The 19,557-nt window shown below is 39.7% G+C and overlaps 1 protein-coding gene across 1 annotated transcript in view; it reads right to left on the reverse strand.

Moving 5' to 3' along the window:
• LOC139464261 (transmembrane channel-like protein 7) overlaps positions 1-18,275 on the reverse strand; it is a 34,140-nt gene extending 15,865 nt beyond the window's left edge. Inside the window, exons 1-9 of the mRNA XM_071245783.1 lie at positions 18,259-18,275; positions 13,503-13,602; positions 7,260-7,474; positions 6,538-6,607; positions 5,748-5,820; positions 4,153-4,325; positions 3,153-3,316; positions 2,421-2,568; positions 894-997 (exon numbers count right to left, since the gene is read on the reverse strand). Of these exons, the coding sequence (XP_071101884.1) occupies positions 894-997; positions 2,421-2,568; positions 3,153-3,316; positions 4,153-4,325; positions 5,748-5,820; positions 6,538-6,607; positions 7,260-7,474; positions 13,503-13,602; positions 18,259-18,275 (1,064 nt within the window). The remainder of the gene's footprint in view (positions 1-893; positions 998-2,420; positions 2,569-3,152; positions 3,317-4,152; positions 4,326-5,747; positions 5,821-6,537; positions 6,608-7,259; positions 7,475-13,502; positions 13,603-18,258) is intronic.
• Between the last annotated feature and the right edge of the window lie 1,282 nt (positions 18,276-19,557).

The raw sequence follows: 19,557 nt of genomic DNA on the forward strand, positions 1-19,557 counted from the left end.
ATTTACTCAACGTTGCATTTCAGATGTTTATCGATATTTAGTTAACAATGATCGATCTCTATGTTCTGTATCGATAGCCAGGTTAGCCAGATTATTGATGTTTATTATTGAATTTTCTGCCTTCTTACTGCCCATCTTACTCACAGTAACCTTAACAAATGTACATGTTTTTGTGGAAGTGAGGGGGCACGGGTGGCCCCTTCGTCTAAGGTGCCGCGATTCGCTGTGCAGAGTTGCATCCCTTGGGGACGTCAGAAACCTATGATTATGGGTTCGAATCCCGGTTCGCCCAAATTATGTTTCTAGGTTTGTCAGCACCATACCTGTGCTCGTGGGTTTCACCGAAGTGGTAAACGTCTGAGACCTGCATCACTTCAGGCTTTCCTCCCACATTAAGCTGACACGCCGCAATATAACTGTAATACTGTTAAAAGCGGCGTTAAACCCAACTCACTCACTCACTCTGTGGAAGTGAATTATTAATAGAGATTAGTATGATCAATATTAACAAATTGGTATCGAAACAGAATTGACATTACAAATGTATCTGTACAATCAATATCACAATATACGATGACGTCCAAGTATTTATGACAATAGAATGGCGACATAATGCACTGGATATTCAACAATGAAATAAACACAGATGGAAGTCTGAACGCACTGAACACAAGGGGCAGTGGGGTAGCCTAGTGGTTCAAGCGTTCGCTAATCACACTGAAGGTTCGGGTTCGCCTCCCAACATGGGGGCAATGTGTGAAGCCTACTTCTGGTGTCCACTGCCATGATATCGCTGGAATATTGCTAAAAGCGGTGTAAAATCCAACTCACTCACTCACTGAAACACAAACGATAACAGGAACTGACTGAACATAAAGCCTTCTTATATTTACATAGTAATGAACCAGGCTGTAATTCGAAGAGCGTAAACTTTGAATTTCTCACTCCTAGTCCACTGTTGAGTCAAATCGGCAGCCTTTGCACCATACAAGTTGTCCTACAAGGAAAAGTGAGGTAGCGTTATGATGTTAAATGCCAGAGTCAGCAATATTTCAGCTGTATCATGGCGGCCTGTGAAACATTGTATATGGGCCAGACAAACCTGTGACTCAATTCTAGATGAATTCTGCAATTCCGCTATCGCGGTAAGGTTTGCAGAAAATGTGACTTACTGCAGAATTCCAGAAAAAAATGACTTTATAATCAACCGATACCCTAATTTTCATTATTTTCAAGCTTTTCTATTGAAATTTGCACTTGAATGATACCCAAACAATTAACATGCGATTCAAACATACAAAATATGAAACCAACAATAAAGGAAATTTTTGTTTTTTCTCTTTTAAAAGTTCTTGTGGTATTTTGACTACATCAAGTTCATACATTAAAGCAAACCTTTAAAATTTTCACAGGAACAATTTAGTTTGCATTTATTTTTGAGTTGGAAACGGTCATGTCTTTACAGCAAATCTACTGTAGAATTTGGTAATTTTAGTTGCAGAATTTTGGTAACTTTTCAGTAGAATTTTGTTATTTCAGTTGCAGATTTAGTTTGGTAATTTTACAGTAGACATTTGATATTTTTACCCCAAAATTCTACTGGAACTGGTGAGTGAGAACATGACCAGTGATCTACAATCAGTAATCCACAAGTCCAGTATTGTTGCCTCTTTCAACCAGCAATAGGGGTTGGGGGCCTAATCTAACCATGTGCCCCAGGCGTAGAGAACAATGAAGATATAGGACAAATGAAAGCAGTATCATATTCAAGAATGTACTTGATCAACTACCGGTATGTAAAACTAAACACGAAAGCCTCTTCCTCTTTATTGGACCTGTTATCAGTGAAATACAAGCTACCTCCACAAAGTCAAAACATCAGCTGTAAACTACATCAACACAAATTGTGAAAATCTCTATTCCAATTTTGGAATTTTACTGACATTTATTTCAGTCTTTGGGCAAAATATTGGTATTTGGCCCCAGAGTAGGTCAAGATTAATCCCAGCTGCAGGTAGAATATTTAACATTTTCTCAAAGCAATCTCCCCCCTGTAACAGGTATTCTTTAGGGGAGTGGAAACTTCCCACTGTATGTTTTCTAATGCCGGACTCAGCAATATTCCAGCTACATGACGGTGGTTGGCAAAGAATCGGGTATCGACCAGACAAACCTGTCATTCATATTAGGAGCAACAATCCAGTAAGTCGCCTCTTAAGATGACAGCGATGATCCTGGGAGGGTAACAAAAGTGTCACACAATGGGATATAACTTGGGCAAAAGATGAAAAAGCGAGACAACTCTTACAATCACGTGCTGGAATTTTGAATTTTTTTAAACAGTAGGTCGATTCATTTAAAAATAATTTACCCCTAAAAATGGTTGGTCCCTAACTGAACGAGAGAAGTGAGGAAAATACCTTCAAGCTGCTGGCAATGCCCTTGGACAGGTTGAGTGCGGCCTCAGGGCAGCTGATGCTGTGGTCCCATGATGTGAAGGTGAGAAGTGCAAAGCAAAACCTGGTCCTTGCAGACTCTGACTGGGTTGGCCGCATTCCACTGGCCATGCTGAAGTCAACACTTGAATACAATACTCATGTAGACCTGTGTCTAGTTAAAACTAAAGTTTCCTGGGGTCAACGGATCCATGAAGATCCGGGGTAGAATAGGTCTTCCCTAACCCATGCTTGTTGTAAAAGGGGACTATGCTTGTCGTGAAAGGCGACTAACGGGATCGGGTGGTCAGACTTGCTGACTTGGTTGATGCATGTCATCGGTCCCAATTGCGTGGATCGATGCTCATGATATTAATCATTGGATTGTCTGGTCCAGACTCGTTTATTTACAGACCGCCGTCATATAGCTGGAATATTGCTGAGTGCGGCGTAAAACAACAAACAAACAAACCAACCTGGGGTCAACGAGGTTTGCTGCTACCAGCATTAATATAGGGTCCCTAGTTCATAACATTAACGCCACCCCAATTACCATTGAATTTCCTGCTTTAGTTCCTACCCCATCCCAATTCTGATTGCATATACCAGAACATATATGGAATTTTTACAGTCATTTTCTGTAGACTTGGGGTCGAATATCACCTTTAATCAGGTCTAGAAAAATCCCTGTGGTGAAAACATTATTGTCAAATTCACCTTCTGAGTATTAACAAAAGACTGCCGAAGTACGTAACAATGATCATGGCGAGGTAGGCGAGGCCGGTGTGGTAGGAATTGACGTGTGTTGATATCTGCAAGTGTCCGACTCCCAGCTGGGGGGTGTAGGCACAGAAGAAGACCCATGACTCTCCCACTGGACCCTGCAACACAAGTAGTCAGGGTCACACAGCACCACAAAAGGGGCCGATCATTTGGTAGTCTAGGAGGGGGTAGAGCTAAAAAATTATTGCCTCAGGTTTTAAGAAAAGTATTGGATTGTAACAATAAAGTGATCAGCTTTACTGACAGAAGAAAAAATGTTTGTCTTGAAGCAGTGACCAAAAGATTATCTGTCACTCTCTAATAATCCCCATGGGACCATTCAGTGTTAACTGGCATTTGGGGACAATCATCCTGTTTAACCCTGTATGTCCATTCACAGAAATATGTAGTTTTACAAAAACAACAACAACAAAAAATAAAAATACTGAGCCTTGTATCCTACGAGGCTGAAGGCCTCAAAGCCGTTGGCCTCACAGGATACATAGGTTAATATTTTTTAATGTATTTTTGTTAAGCTATGTATTCCTGCATCATCCCAAGTAGGGCTGGGATGAGTCCGAACTAGACTGGAAATTAACAACTAGACAAACGTAACAAAAACAACCACCCCCTCCCTTACAAACATAAGTCCAGATATACAAAGCACTTTTTTATAGCCAGACAGTGTAATTACATGATTATTTTGCGTACTTCAGTATGGATTTGTTGACATGGTATTTCCGGTGTTTCGTGCTCACGGTAATGTCTTTCCATGGAGGAAAAAAACATCCAAACTCATAATTCGTGTATAATGCGCACCCCCTTCTACACAGCTGTGTTTTTTTTAAAAAAAATGTGCACTATACTCAAGAAAATACGGAATATCAAAATTCGCCTATGATGATATTGAAACATATAAACACAGTTTTGAGGAGGATGCTGTCTGTGATCCTACCTTCCCGTCGAGGAGGTTGGAGTAGGAGAAAGAATTTTTTATGGACGAGTAGTCGAAGGCCACAGCTGTTGGCAGGACAACGAATCCCAGCCACACTACAGCCAGAGCAATGTTCAGCAATATCACCCATCGAGTGAATACGAAGAAAGTGCCAATTCCAGATCCAAAGTTACCTGGGGGAAATAGTTTTAAATGACATCTGAGTGAAATGTTTCATATCAGAAACAAACAGCTCCAAATGAGTAAACTAAACAAATGAATTCACCGTTACTATTATGATCTTGAGTTGCTTGTGTGCAAATACTCATGAAAAATGTCAAGTACCCAACAGTATATTTAACACTTTACGTAACCAGGGGTGTTCAGTTAGTATGGCCGACTTATGGGGCAGAACATGAACAGACAGTACACATACAAAGTCACCAGAAACAGCATTTTATCTTTAAAAATGTCCACTTGTTTTAGAATACCAAATCACTGGACCCTCGGGAGTAAAAGTATATTGAAACTCCAAACAAAGAATACAAGAGAATAATTACATTATTTTCTTGAGTACTGCGTTAATGTGCATCCGTGAACATCCCATTTTGGATTTTTTTTTGTAATATGTGCAGTAAAAAAATACATTGTATCGCTTCAGGTGATCAAACAGGGGAACAAAAACTTGGTCAATGGAAATGTAAAAATTTGTACCAAAACATCACTTGACATGATCATTTACCATCTCAACTGTATAAATTTCCTGTTCTGCTAGGCATTGTTTTATACACAGAGATAAGATTACTGGCTGCAAGGAATACACTATGAGGTGAATACGATTCATGTCATGAATATAGGGTAACGAAAACGAATATTTATTCACGAATACAATAACAAGTCAGCAGTTGATGTACAATTTATTATTTTCAGTGAAAAATAACAACATTAATTATTTGACATGGTTGGTTAATTATTAATATATCATACATTCATATACTGCATTTATCCAGGTACTAGTATCTGCTCAAATACCACAATGACCGATGACCACAATACTGTCAAATTATATATATGAGTGTTGTCTTTAAAGACATCTCTGCATATAATATGTCCTTAGGGATATTTTTAGGTACAGGGTATGTAGATGCACATGACTGCATATTCATAAATATTCGATTCTAGTGACCCCGAATAACGAATTCAATTCATGAATGGATACGGTTCGATTCACCGAATACGCGAGTGAATCGTAACAGCCCTAAAGATTACCATGCATATTTGTTTCGTAACTAAGTCAGCAATGACAATAAGCTGTACATATTTTCTCCCAGGCCCATCAGTGATACACTTAAAAGATACTCAGTAATACAACTTTCAAGTATTTTGATGCAATGATCGGAAGAAATTGTATTTGAAACTATCATTTTACCAGGAATGATATAATAAAGCATCGTTTAATGTAATTTTACTTGCACTAATAAACTATTAGGAAAACATTATGGAACTGCCCGTAGCTCTGTGTAGCAACAAGTCAATATCCAAATCGTTCAAAGGAAGAGAGATAAAGTGACTGCAGCTAACCCTTTAATTGTGACATGCCTGCTTTAATGGCTTACTTTCAACTGTTTTAATGTACGACTTGAACACCGGCAGCTCCCAGTGCTTGTTCTTGTTTCTCCTATACCAGATCTACAAAACAGTACAGAGAATGAAAATACCCACAAACGTCAATTACAAAAGAAAAATATAGTGGGTTGACTTGTGGACAAAATAATGAATATGTATTTAGGAAAATTGTGAATCTGGCAATTTTCCAAGTGTATGGGGTGATTCACTGCAAAGAAATCACATTTTTTATAGTGTTTATTATCAATAACAAATATTGCCACATAGGGAAACTATTAAAACAACTGCCACTGTGGTGACTGCTGTAGTGAGTGAGTGAGTGAGTGAGTGAGTTTGGTTTAACGCCGCTTTTAACAGTATTCCAGTCATATCACGGCATGTCAGCTTAATGTGGGAGGAAAGCCTGAAGTGATGCAAGTCTCAGACGTTAACCACTTCGGTGAAACCCACGAGCACGGGTATGGTACTGACAAACCTAGAAACATAATCAGGGTGAACCGGGATTTGAACCCACAATCATAGGTTTCTGGCGTGCCCAAGGGACGCTACCCTGCACAGCGAAACGCGGCGCCTTAGACGACTGGGCCCCCCGTTCCCCCCGGTGATTGCTGTAACCACACCCGAGTTATGTTGTTTATGCTTTCAGTTACCGGTTTGCCTGCTACAATGATAATTCACAGGCCACCATGATATACCTGGAGTATTGTTGACTGGCATTATAACATTCACTCACTATAAAACAGAATCAGTTAGAGTTCAAGTTTTTCCTTCCTATCTTACTTTAAAGTCATGAAGCTTGAGTTTCCAAAATCCCAATTTGGCTCTGACATTCTTCTCCGATAATCTGGACCTTCAAATTCATGGAAAGAGATGGGATGAGATCTCTGTCTGTGATAGGTTAAATGTCAAATAAACATATTGACACCAACTCTCATAATGTCCATTGGCAAAATTCATTGATGGACAATATTTCATTTTTTTTTTATGAAGTACTGGACTCTTCATACTACTGAAGAAAATATAACAAAAAAAGTAATATAAAACATAAACCCGTTGAAGCCGGTGTGATCCATATAAATGTAATTTCACACAATTTGTACCGACTGGCAGATTGTATCGACATGTCAGTCAAGAGTCATCCGAAGATGACAAATATCCCGTCTCCACAACAGCAAAAAGCACCTCTTCAGCCTCTGGTTAAAACATGTACCAAGTTTGGATGAAAAAACTTACAGGGTTTTCAAGTGATGCTCCAGAAATGATGACTATATCTCCATGCATTAGTTACCAAGGGGATAAAAATCATCTTGTCCAAATACAGACAACCCATAATTACAAAGGTTAGATACAGCAACTGTTAAGTCAACAAGCCCAAACAAATTTACTCTGACCTCGGACAAACAGCGAAAGTCACAGACTGCAAAATGTATCATAGACTAATTGGATACAGTTCCCTCATACCCAGGTTCCCACAGATTGACAGATATTCTCTTCACCAGTACATTTTCTCTTTTGCTGAGGGTACAACGTCCACCAGAAAGTCCTCATCCATCTCATCCTGGTCTCTTGAAGGAATCTGTCCCACCATCGGACCCCAGGATGGCTTTGAGTCGAGATTCTGTTCCCGGGGGTGATTAGTCAACACTCGGTGAGAGAACACCCTGCCAAGAGACATCCTGCTGTTTGTCAAGACCTGCGACCGAGACAGAACATATTTCTGGAAGATTAGAGAATTATTGTCAAAACAGAAACTTTCAAAATAAACTTATTTCTATGAACAATACTCTTCTACCTAGTCAACTGATTCTTACCACTCCTTGTGTGTGTGTGTGTGTGTGTGTGTGTGTGTGTGTGCGTGTGCGTGCGCGCGTGCGTGCTTGTACTAGTCCGGACTAATGCTGATGTATAGTGCTAGCTAACTGAGATACCATGCCGCAGTTTAACATGAATACTACAGTTGTGACGATACACATTGAAAACGATATGATACATATCGTAATTTATGCTTTACGATTCGATTCGATATGTATCACGATACACAATTTACTGCTGAACATGCCTGTTTTTAAGAAAATAAAATCTTTAAACTAAATTCTGCAGTTTTGTTTTGTGTAATCCATGTAATTTTGTTCTTAAATTCAAGAAGTAAGATGAAAGAAAGATCTCAAAAACTTTTTATTTGAAACTTTTAATTAGGAAAATACAAAATAAAAATCAATTTGGCACACAGTGTAATTTGGCACACATATGAAAATAAATATTTCTTGGCCATTAAACCATGATTGTGTAAAACACAAATGATTTTCATCACACTGAAATCAGCATATTTTCTATTTATGCTGAGATTGCTTGTCCCTGAGCAAGAAATATAATCAAGCTTATATTGAACAGTTTGGAATGGCCTTGTGCAGGAACTGAAACTCAATTTTCATACCCTCAGTTTACACAACTTGAACTTTAGAACACTCAAAGTCTCACAACTGACAATACTGTTACTAGAAATATTCAGTAATGATTGCAAAAGTTCACTCAGTCAAAATTTTCACAAAAATAATATCAAATATCAATCTCAATTGGCACTTGGTACAGTCAGAAAGGTACAATAATAATTAGCACCATACCTGTTTATGAAGGAATTCTGGCTGAATAAAAGACTTGAATGACTTAAAATGACCAATCACTAATATTCATTCAGTCAAAAGTGTTAATACCATATAATATGATCTGTCAAAACAAATATGACATTGCTAAGTGTTCTTAAAAGTCAGCAACAAAACTAACAAAACAGTACTTGCTTTACAAGTCAGTCTTGCACACAAAAATCTTAATCTCAATAATCTGTCAAATTCTTAACAATTAATAAAAGTCAATTATCATCATCAAACAAAGATTGCAGCAAATGACTATCCGAAAGTGTGTAACACTTGTAAATGCAAATTCAAATAATTCAACTGAAATGAATAATGAACCTTAAAACATTAGACTTTCACATGAACTTTCAAATGTCTAGAAATGCTTAACATTCTTTTTCAAGAAAATCATTCTATCCACATGCTTCCAACTCAGATTGGCCCTTTGAGCTGTTATGATGTCCCCAGCAGTAGAGAAAACTCTCTCTGAGGGTACTGATGTGCCTGGAATACATAATACTGACTTTGCATAGTGTGCTATCATTGGATACAGATGATGATTCACTCTCCACCAATCAAGTGGATTGGAATCCACAAGTAGTGATGGTACTTTACAGTAGCTATCTCATCTTGAGCTTGTGACAAGGATGACCTGGCTGGACGAGGGGGGGATGCAGACTTTACCTTGACCACATACACGTCTCCAAACAATCTAGACAGGCACCCTGATGACCCAGCACCACTGTCTGCAGTGTCTTGTTCTGTCTTGACAACAGCGACATCTTCGTCAACAGATTCAAATTGGGCAGGGGTAGGTCCATTGGTGCTGTGTTCGGTTCATCGGTGCTGTGTTCGGTCCATTGGTCCTGTGTTTGGTTCATTGGTGCTGTGTTCGGTTCATTGGTGCTGTGTTCGGTCCATTGGTGCTGTGTTCGGTTCATTGGTGCTGTGTTCGGTTCATTGGTGCTGTGTTCGGTCCATTGGTGCTGTGTTCGGTTCATTGGTGCTGTGTTCCGTTCATTGGTGCTGTGTTCGGTTCATTGGTGCAGTGTTCGGTCAATTGGTGCTGTGTTCGGTTCATTGGTGCTGTGCTCGGTTCATTGGTGCTGTGTTCGGTTCATTGGTGCAGTGTTCGGTCAATTGGTGCTGTGTTCGGTTCATTGGTGCTGTGTTCGGTCTATTGGTGCTGTGTTCAGTTCATTGGTGCTGTGTTCGGTTCATTGGTGCTGTGTTCCGTTCATTGGTGCTGTGTTCGGTTCATTGATGCTGTGTTCGGTTCATTGATGCTGTGTTCGGTTCATTGATGCTGTGTTCGGTTCATTGGTGCTGTGTTTGGTCCATTGGTGTGGTTCATTGATGCTGTGTTCAGTTCATTGGTGCTGTGTTCAGTTCATTGATGCTGTGTTCGGTTCATTGGTGCTGTGTTCGGTCCATTGGTGTGGTTCATTGGTGCTGTGTTCAGTTCATTGGTGCTGTGTTCGGTTCATTGGTGCTGTGTTCAGTTCATTGATGCTGTGTTCGGTTCATTGGTGTGGTTCAATGGTGCTGTGTTCAGTTCATTGGTGCTGTGTTCGGTTCATTGGTGCTGTGTTCGGTTCATTGATGCTGTGTTCGGTTCATTGGTGCTGTGTTCAGTTTATTGGTGCTGTGTTCAGTTCATTGGTGCTGTGTTCGGTTCATTGTTGCTGTGTTCGGTTCATTGGTGCTGTGTTCGGTTCATTCGTGCTGTGTTCAGTTCATTGGTGCACTGTTCGGTTCATTGATGCTGTGTTCGGTTCATTGGTGCTGTGTTCAGTTCATTGGTGCTGTGTTCAGTTCATTGATGCTGTGTTCGGTTCATTGGTGTGGTTCATTGGTGGTGTGTTCAGTTCATTGGTGCTGTGTTCGGTTCATTGGTGCTGTGTTCAGTTCATTGATGCTGTGTTCGGTTCATTGGTGCTGTGTTCGGTTCATTGGTGCTGTGTTCGGTTCTTTGGTGCTGTGTTCGGTTCATTGGTGCTGTGTTCAGTTCATTGATGCTGTGTTCGGTTCATTGGTGCTGTGTTCGGTTCATTGGTGCTGTGTTCGGTTCATTGGTGCTGTGTTCTGTTAATTGATGCTGTGTTCGGTCCATTGGTGCTGTGTTCTGTTAATTGGTGCTGTGTTCGGTTCATTGGTGCTGTGTTCGGTCCATTGGTGCTGTGTTCGGTTCATTGGTGCTGTGTTTGGTTCATTGGTGCTGTGTTCGGTCCATTGGTGCTGTGTTCAGTTCATTGATGCTGTGTTCAGTTCATTGATCCAGTGTTCGGTCCATTGGTGCTGTGTTTGGTCCATTGGTGCTGTGTTCGGTTCATTGATGCTGTGTTCAGTTCATTGGTGATGTGTTGGGTCCATTGGTGCTGTGTTCAGTTCATTGGTGCTGTGTTCGGTCCATTGGTGCTGTGTTCGGTTCATTGGTGCTGTGTTCGGTCCATTGGTGCTGTGTTCGGTCTGACAAGGCCAGTCTGTTTATGCTGAAGACCCCACTCTTCCACTGCATCTTTCAGCACTTTACCAATGTTTACCCCTGTGTGTGACTCCTCGATGATTCTTGTCTGTAGAATAAACTAGATATACATACACAATTGCTATCCCAGTACTCAGCTACAGATGTTGATAGATCTGTTAGACAGAAGCCTTTTCATCATCCTTCAAGAAGGGCAGGGACTTGAATCTTGGATCTACTACTGATGCAGTATGTAGAATTTGCAACACTTCTGGTTTTGTATACCTCTTGTTGAGATCTGCAAATATGGCTGTCTTGACCTCTTTCACAAAAGGTGGATCTTCATCTTTGATGCACATCTGAGTCTTTATCAAATGGAGCATTGGGGCAACGATGGACAGTGTTGGAAACTTCTCACAAAGGACTTCAGTTGCTCCTTTGAGTGGCCGCAGAAGATCAACAAGAAGCTCTAAGTTTTGGATGTCTGTCTCGCTGAGTGTACTGATATCTGTTTCCTTTCTCTTGATTTCCTTAGTTGCAATGAGAGTGGCATATATGGCAGGTTGAAGTTGGAGGTAACTTTGAATCATATCATGAGTGCTATTCCATCGCATAATAACATCCATTTTCAGTTTTGTTTTAGGCAGATCAAGTTGTTCTCAGTTGATCTTCAAGTTGGCAAAGGCCACTGTGCTCCTGTGAAAGAACGCCACTATCCTCCTGACCCTTCCCAAGAGTGTGGCTACTCTGGGTAATTTGAGTCTTATTTGGGTGGCCAAATTCAAAGTATGAGCAAAGCAGGATATGTGTTTCATGTCTGCCACCTCCGCCGCTATCCCCATATTGGCAGCATTATCTGTGACAAGGCCAGTCTGTTTATGCTGTAGACCCCACTCTTCCACTGCATCTTTCAGCACTTTACCAATGTTTACCCCTGTGTGTGACTCCTTGATGATTCTTGTCTGTAGAACAAAGGGAACTATTTCCATTCAATGTTGATGTGTTGGCTTGTGATTGTAAGGTATCCCTCAGTGGATCGGCTGGTCCACCCATCAGTGGTCAATGAAACTGCTTCTGCCTGACTGAGTTTATCTTCTTGCTTTGTGTCCTAATACATTTCTTGAATTATTTTCTTTGATAAAGTTTTCTGTTTGGAAGTTTGTACCTCGGCTCCAGAGTTTCAATTAAATTCACAAACACTTCACTCTCAACGATTGAAAATGGCTAGAGATCTTTGACAATAAACTGAGCAAGAGCCTTAGATCGTTCACTATTAGGAGGCAGTTTCTCTTTTTGACGAAACATGTTCATGATATTCTCACCAGCAGAATTCTTCGACGACTTGGAAGTTTGAGGATCCAGTTCTGCCCTCTTGTGAATTTGAACATCTTCACTCGCGTGGCGTCTCTTCAGGGCTGCCATATTCGTTGTGTTGCCATTATATGTTGAAATGGTATTGCAAATAGTGCATGGCACCTTTGTTTTGTCTCTCGACAGAAGGAAATGCTTCCACACAGCACTTTTAAATGATGTCGGAGGCTTTATAAACTCTGACACATCGCTTTCCTCGCCAAGAGCCGCCATTCTAACTAGCAAGACTAGACGAGATTAAACGTTGCATAGCAACCTCAAACATGGCGGCGTCCACGAGACAGCAATTCTGGTTGTATTACGAGTAAATATTTTGTTTCAGAACAGATTAATTTATTCAATGAAATGTATCGTTATTGTATCGATACATAGAAACCATATCGATATATCGTATCGGATACCTAGAGATCGTGATTCGAATACATATCGATTAATCGTCACAACTGAATACCCCACTCAGACACAGTATAGTGACTCCAAGCCGACCAGTCCTTGTTTTAGCCCCTTTATGCCGAGCGCCAGACAGGGTAACAACAAGTACCATCTTTTAACGTCTTTTGGTATGACGCGGCTGGGGATTGAACCCTGGGCCTTCCGCTCTCCGGGCGGACGCTCTACCACTAGACCACGGAGGCAGTCTACTTTTCTGATCCGGATTTCCAATATATGTACAGAGAGAACCTCCCTGGTTAACCTTCAGTCTCTGAATCTTCGCGCCACTCCCAGATAACTAACACAATACTATCGATGATAATTTTAGCTCCTGCAACCTAAATGTTTAACATCATGCAAAGTAGGTTCTAGTACTCATCTCTCAATAATGACTAATTTCCATTCACTAAAGTGGTAGATTCAGTCCGTATTATCGAAAACTCTTCTTGTCTAATATACCTTGGTTAACTACCTAAGTTCATCGGTTAATCGAACATAGTTCATCAGTCAAAACACCCTGGTTCATGACAGGAAATATTTTGATTTGATTGTTTGTTGTTTAAAGCTGCACTCAGCAGTATTCCAGCAATATGGTCAAGTCTGAACCAGGAAATCAAGTGATTGACACCATGAGCATTGATCTACACACCTGGGAAATGATGACATGCATCCACCAAGTCAGCTGATCCTGTTATACCCAGCAGGGGTTGCTGAAGACCTATTGATTCTAACCTTGATCTTCAAGGGGGCGACAGTCAGAAACAAACTGAAACATTTTTAGCCTAGTGTTTCAGAAAATTATATTTGAACAGTTTACTTGCATGAGGTATAAAAACATTCAGAGGTACCTTTGATGATTGACTTGGTCTCGACATGGAATCAGTTGAATTTGTCAGCTGTCTGGCTGAGTGCATCGGAACTCTCGTCTCTCTAAATCTTCGGTCTGATCTATTAAACAAAAGGCTTGCATAGACAAGGTAAAAAGTGTGTTATAGCTAGAAACCAACTGACACTAGGATAGGTGACTTTCAGTAATTTGCAGTAGCCGAAACTAAGTAAGTCTTTGGGTTCTAAGGATCCTTGAGGCTTGTTCAATTGAGTCTTGTGACCCCCTAAATATTAAAGTTTTAACACTAGGGTTATGACAAGGACCCTTCACTTTCATGCTTAATTTTATACACTGAATTGCATCTGCTAATGTATTGCCCAATATGTTCCACTTGTTGCATAATCTCACAACAGCGTTATATTTCTAAGTTGGAAAAAACAAGACACAGCAAGCTTGTCCATTATACACTGCAGAAGACTGTTACTGAGTATGGTTTTACGCCGCTTTTAGCAATATCCCAGCAATATCACGGCGGGGGACACCAGAAATGGGCTTCACACATTGTACCCATGTCGGGAATTGAACCCGGGTCTTCGGCGTGACGAGCGAACGCTTTAACCACTGGGCTACCCGACCGCCCCACTGCAGAAGAGTTCATGAATGTGATCTGTGAGGGTATATAGGCATGAAAGCAGAAAATGCCATAAAACATAAAAAAGTTTACTTATAGGATTTTTGAAAAAGTTCATGTGTATCTGTATGCAAGCAACTTAAAGTTAATTGAGTGAGTGAGTGAGTTGGGTTTAACGCCGCTTTTAACAGTATTCCAGTTATATCACAGCGTGTCAGCTTAATGTGGGAGGAAAGCCCGAAGTGATGCTAGTCTTAGACGTTTACCACTTCGGTGAAACCCACGAGCACGGGTATGGTGCTGACAAACCTAGAAACATAATTTGGACGAAACCGGATTCGAACCCACAATCATAGGTTTCTGGCGTGCCCAAGGGACGCAACTCTGCACAGCGAATCGCGACGCCTTAGACGACTGGGCCACCAGTGCCCCCTAAAATTAATTGGGTAAAATAATAATGGTGCTTTGTTCCATTTGCCATCTCTCAACACTCAAGTAGATCGATCCATTTTTAAGATTACAGGTAGGTGAGGTGAAATGGGGTTAAACGTCGTGTCCAAGATTATTGCACTTATATAGCGACATGCATGCATGTGTATGTGTGTGTGGCTGCTTGTACTAGTCCGGACTGGCGCCAATTTATAGTGCTAGCACACTGAGATACCATGTCGCAGTTTAACCTGAATACCCGACTCAGACACAGTATACTGACTCCGAGCCGACCAGTCCTGGTTTTAGCCCCTTATTGCCGAGCGCCAGACAGTATAGATTTCAGGTAGGAGGCAAGTGATTAATCGTTGTTTAAGCAGTAGAAGTTTTGGCCAATGGAGAGGGTTACTGAGGGAAGACCATGTCTGTACACTATGCAATTCATCTGCTGTTGGAGACAAGTTTCACTATGTTTTTAGGTGTGAAGCCCTTCTCCAACAACAACTTCTTTGTATCCCAAAGGATTGTTATATCTGGCCTAGTATTTGTAAACTACGTAGAACATTATCACATAAAAATATATCCACTTTAAAACATCTGTCCAGATTCATTGTACATTTGAATACGTTATTATGTTAAAGTGTCATAATCATGTTACCATCTTTATGTTCATTGAATACCTTTTATCTGTTGTATATATATATATATACCCAGTCTTGTGCCACCGTTTTTCAGAGAAATAAAACTGACAGGTAAAACTGACAAAAGGTCAGTAGGATACCATTCTGCTCATTTTACGGAGATAAGCAGCTTAACTGGAGCTTCAGGCATGGTTCAACAAGGATATTAACTTCATGTGCACACTCTGTGCCAAAGACTTCTGAGTCTACGTATACTTGCCTGAACTTCTCTTTTGCCCTAATTTTCAATGTCAATAAATGCTGAGATTTATCGGGGATACCAAACTAAGTGCCTGGGATTTCTTTTGTTCAAAATTGAGAATTTATCATTTTCTTAGTTCAGATGTATTTTAATATTGCATTCAATGCATCTTCCTCTATAATTCGTATCCCAATTGCGTGGATCGATGCTCATGATGTCAATCACTGGATTGTCTCGTCCAGACACGAATATTTACAGACCGCCGTCCAATAGCTGGAATATTGCTGAGTGCGGCGTTAAACAACAAACAAACAAACTTTAATACTATTCCTGATTGCTGATATCAGTGATATACAAGTCACCTCGACCAACCCATAATATTAGTGTGACTTTATAACATGAATTGGGAAACTTTTAATTCCCATTTGGGATTTGAAACTGATGTTTTCTGGAGACTTGGCACCAAATATCTGCCTCTGAGCAGGTCTAAATACATTCCTAAAATGGGCTATAACCCGTTATAAGCTGAGCTTAGACAGAAAGACATGTTGCTCCACTCTGGCTTCAGACAGGTGGCTAAACTTTAGATGCATGCATATTGATATTAAGCAGCGGTAGAAGCTAACATGTTTGGTCCACTAGTCCTTGTGATGATAATATATGGTAAAACCCTTAAAAATGGCAATTTTCTACTGGTCCTTATGATACCTTAACTATTGGGCAGTTTGGCAAGGACTATAGGACTAGTGCCAATTTCTAACCCTGTTAACCCTGCCTCTCTCAATATGAAAATGCATTGAATTTTTCCTGAAGTTTACTGTTGATACTGCTATACTTATACTTATAATCAGTGAACAGTGTTTGAAATTAATGCGGCAACTGGCATCCCTGTGAGTATCTCCTATGGTGTCTGAACCTTGGGACCCCAACTCTTTCAATTCTAATATCAACAGGGTTCACTCTAGGAATTTTATGACATGTGCCCAAGTATATCAAAATTTCAAATATTCCAGAGGTACGCCCATACAACGCAAATTGTATTATATAAATGTGGGCCTTTTTTAAATATATGGGCTAAAAGCACAAGGCCCCACCCTAGAATTATCCCTGTATCAGGCAATGACAAGGACCTACATGATTGATGTTTCATGACTACATTCGAATACTCATGAAAGATTTATTGTCTGTTTGGTAATGAAATAAAAGAATGTCAAGTCATTGGATCTACTTTAACTTTTCTTTTCATGCATCAGTCAGTTCACATGTTTCAAGGGGGCACAGATGGCCCAGTCGTCTAAGGCGCCGCGATTCGCTGTGGAGAGTTGCGTCCCTTGGGTACGCCAGAAACCTATGATTGTGGGTTCGAATCCCGGTTCGCCCCGATTATGTTTCTAGGTTTGTCAGCACCATACCCGTGCTCGTGGGTTTCACCGAAGTGGTAAACGTCTGAGACCTGTATTACTTCGGGCTTTCCTCCCACATTAAGCTGACACGCCGCGATATAACTGGACTACTGTTAAAAGCGGCTTTAAACCCTACTCACTCACTCACATGTTTCAATCCAAAATACACCATACATGCTTGGCTTATGGTGGAATTTGGACACATTAAGCTTATTAAGCAGCGTTAGAAATTGGCACTAGTCCTGTAGTCCTTGCCAAATTGCCCAATAGTTAAGGTATCATAAGGACTAGTAAAAATGTGCACTTTTTAAGGGTTTTGCTATATCTTATCTATAAGGACTAGTAGAAATATGCACTTTTTAAGGGTTTTGCTATATCTTATCACTATAAGGACTAGAAGAAATGTGCACTTTTTAAGGGTTTTGCTATATCTTATCACTATAAGGACTAGTAGAAATGTGCACTTTTTAAGGGTTTTGCTATATGTTATCGATCACTATAAGGACTAGTAGAAATGTGCACTTTTTAAGGGTTTTGCTATATGTTATCACTATAAGGACTGGTAGAAATGTGCACTTTTTAAGGGTTTTGCTATATCTTATCACTATAAGGACTAGTAGAAATGTGCACTTTTTAAGGGTTTTGCTATATGTTATCGATCACTATAAGGACTAGTAGAAATGTGCACTTTTTAAGGGTTTTGCTATATGTTAACACTTTAAGGACTAGTAGAAATGTGCACTTTTTAAGGGTTTTGCTATATGTTATCACTATAAGGACTAGTAGAAATGTGCACTTTTTAAGGGTTTTGCTATACGTTATCACTATAAGGACTAGTAGAAATGTGCACTTTTTAAGGGTTTTGCTATATCTTATCACTATAAGGACTAGTGGAATGAAACTGTTAGTTTCTACTGCTGCTTATTCTGGTTATTTTAGATATTTTTTAACAGAGTTATCCTTGTGTTTTAGGTGCAGGGTCAAAGTTCATTGAAATTTTGAATAATCGCTCTCCTGCTATTCAGGGAGTAAGGGACTGGTATAATGCAACAAGTACATGAGCGAGTAATGTTTTCTTATCACTTCACTTGGGTTGCACACTCAGGTTGGCCCATTGGCCTAGTTTCTCTGTTGGTAAAAGCAAAATGAAGTGTGTATGGATAGTTTCTCATGCTTTCAACCACTGTTTTACCTTGACTTATTTTATCATTTACATTTGCCCTGGTTAAGCTGTAATTTTGCGGACTGGCATATTTAGGCCTAGGCTACTCGCATTCGTCCCTCTCATTCAGTTCTTCATACAGGCCTAGTACTGTGAAATGTAGATAAGACATGTTATACTAAAATAATATAGGAGATGACCAAATGTATGTGACCATTAATCACAATGAGTAAAATAGCTGTCAACAATCTGGATCTTTGATACTTACATTACATCAAATGCCATTTAATGGCTGCTTTTCTTTCACAGTATCATCAGATTTGAAAGGAGAAATTATGCACAAACATTCACGATTGATTTACACTTGTACTTCTTGATCTTCGTCATATTCAAGGCACATTACATCACACAAGACAGGGGTTTGACTTTGAGATAAATCTAAACATCTAACACCAAAAGAAAGTGACATTTTCAAGCAGACGAAGTCAAACAAGAGCGCCTAAAGTACTTTAAATTGGTTTCACGGTGTGATTGCGTAACGCTGAATGCTTCTTCATTATCTGTAGACAGGTTCCAAGTCAATATATGGACATTAACATCATAATGGTAACTAGTTTCAAATGTAGATTTTTACATTTTATAATTCTCTTTATTTCCAAATTATAGAATGCTAATATAAATAAATATCATAAGTTATTTTATTTTTTTAAAATCTGACAGTATATTAAACCAAATGGTTATGCATTGTGTATTTTCCTTTACATTGACTACAATGACGCATTAAATGTTCTTCACCGAAATAGTATCATTAGGAAATTCAAAGCTCCATGCTGTAGCTTGCAGTGCCAAACCTAATTAGGAGCTTGAAAGGTACTACTCTGGAGTTGCTTCCCTTAGTTCACGTGGGCTCTCCGTGAACAGTTGGCAATAAGGAAAGAACTGGCAGAAATTTTAAAAATCAAATGGTGACGAGAAAAGGATTACTTCCCAAAACTGAAAAATACACTGTGGAAAAAAGTATTCTGATGTTTCGTCAACATTCATTCCAACATAATGTTGTAATCCTGAGTCTGGATTTTCGAAACGATATAAATTGGGATTAATTTTAACAACTTTCAAAGACAAGATACCCTAAGTTCACGATAGTTTCGAAAATACGCTATGACAATAGTTGTGTCCGATTTTCTTACTATAGCTTTACGATAATCGAAGCCTACAGATCGTAAAGAACATCTCGAGCTTAAATTTGAAATAAACAATTTAAGCAAGGGCTTCATAATGCACGTGAACTAGCAATGATTCAAAAAGTTATCATGATGATATTTAGAGGTCGAAGTAGTTTCCCTCGGACGTTACAGGATCTGCTGATTGTAGGTTCGAATCTGAGATTCGCCGGGATTGCCTTACTGATTGAACATAAATTTAACCCAAACCAGCCCCTCACTCGTATCATCACATTTTATCTTTCTGAAAAAAAGTTATTAATTTAACTGAAAGAATTTAAAACAATCTCCTGAAAGAATAACCTCGATTATCCAGTGTATTATTGCTCCATTCTATGTATCGC

Source organism: Haliotis cracherodii, unplaced genomic scaffold (genome assembly GCF_022045235.1).
Source record: "Haliotis cracherodii isolate W230 unplaced genomic scaffold, xgHalCrac1.p SCAF_17, whole genome shotgun sequence".
Classification (NCBI taxonomy): Eukaryota; Metazoa; Mollusca; class Gastropoda; order Lepetellida; family Haliotidae; genus Haliotis; species Haliotis cracherodii.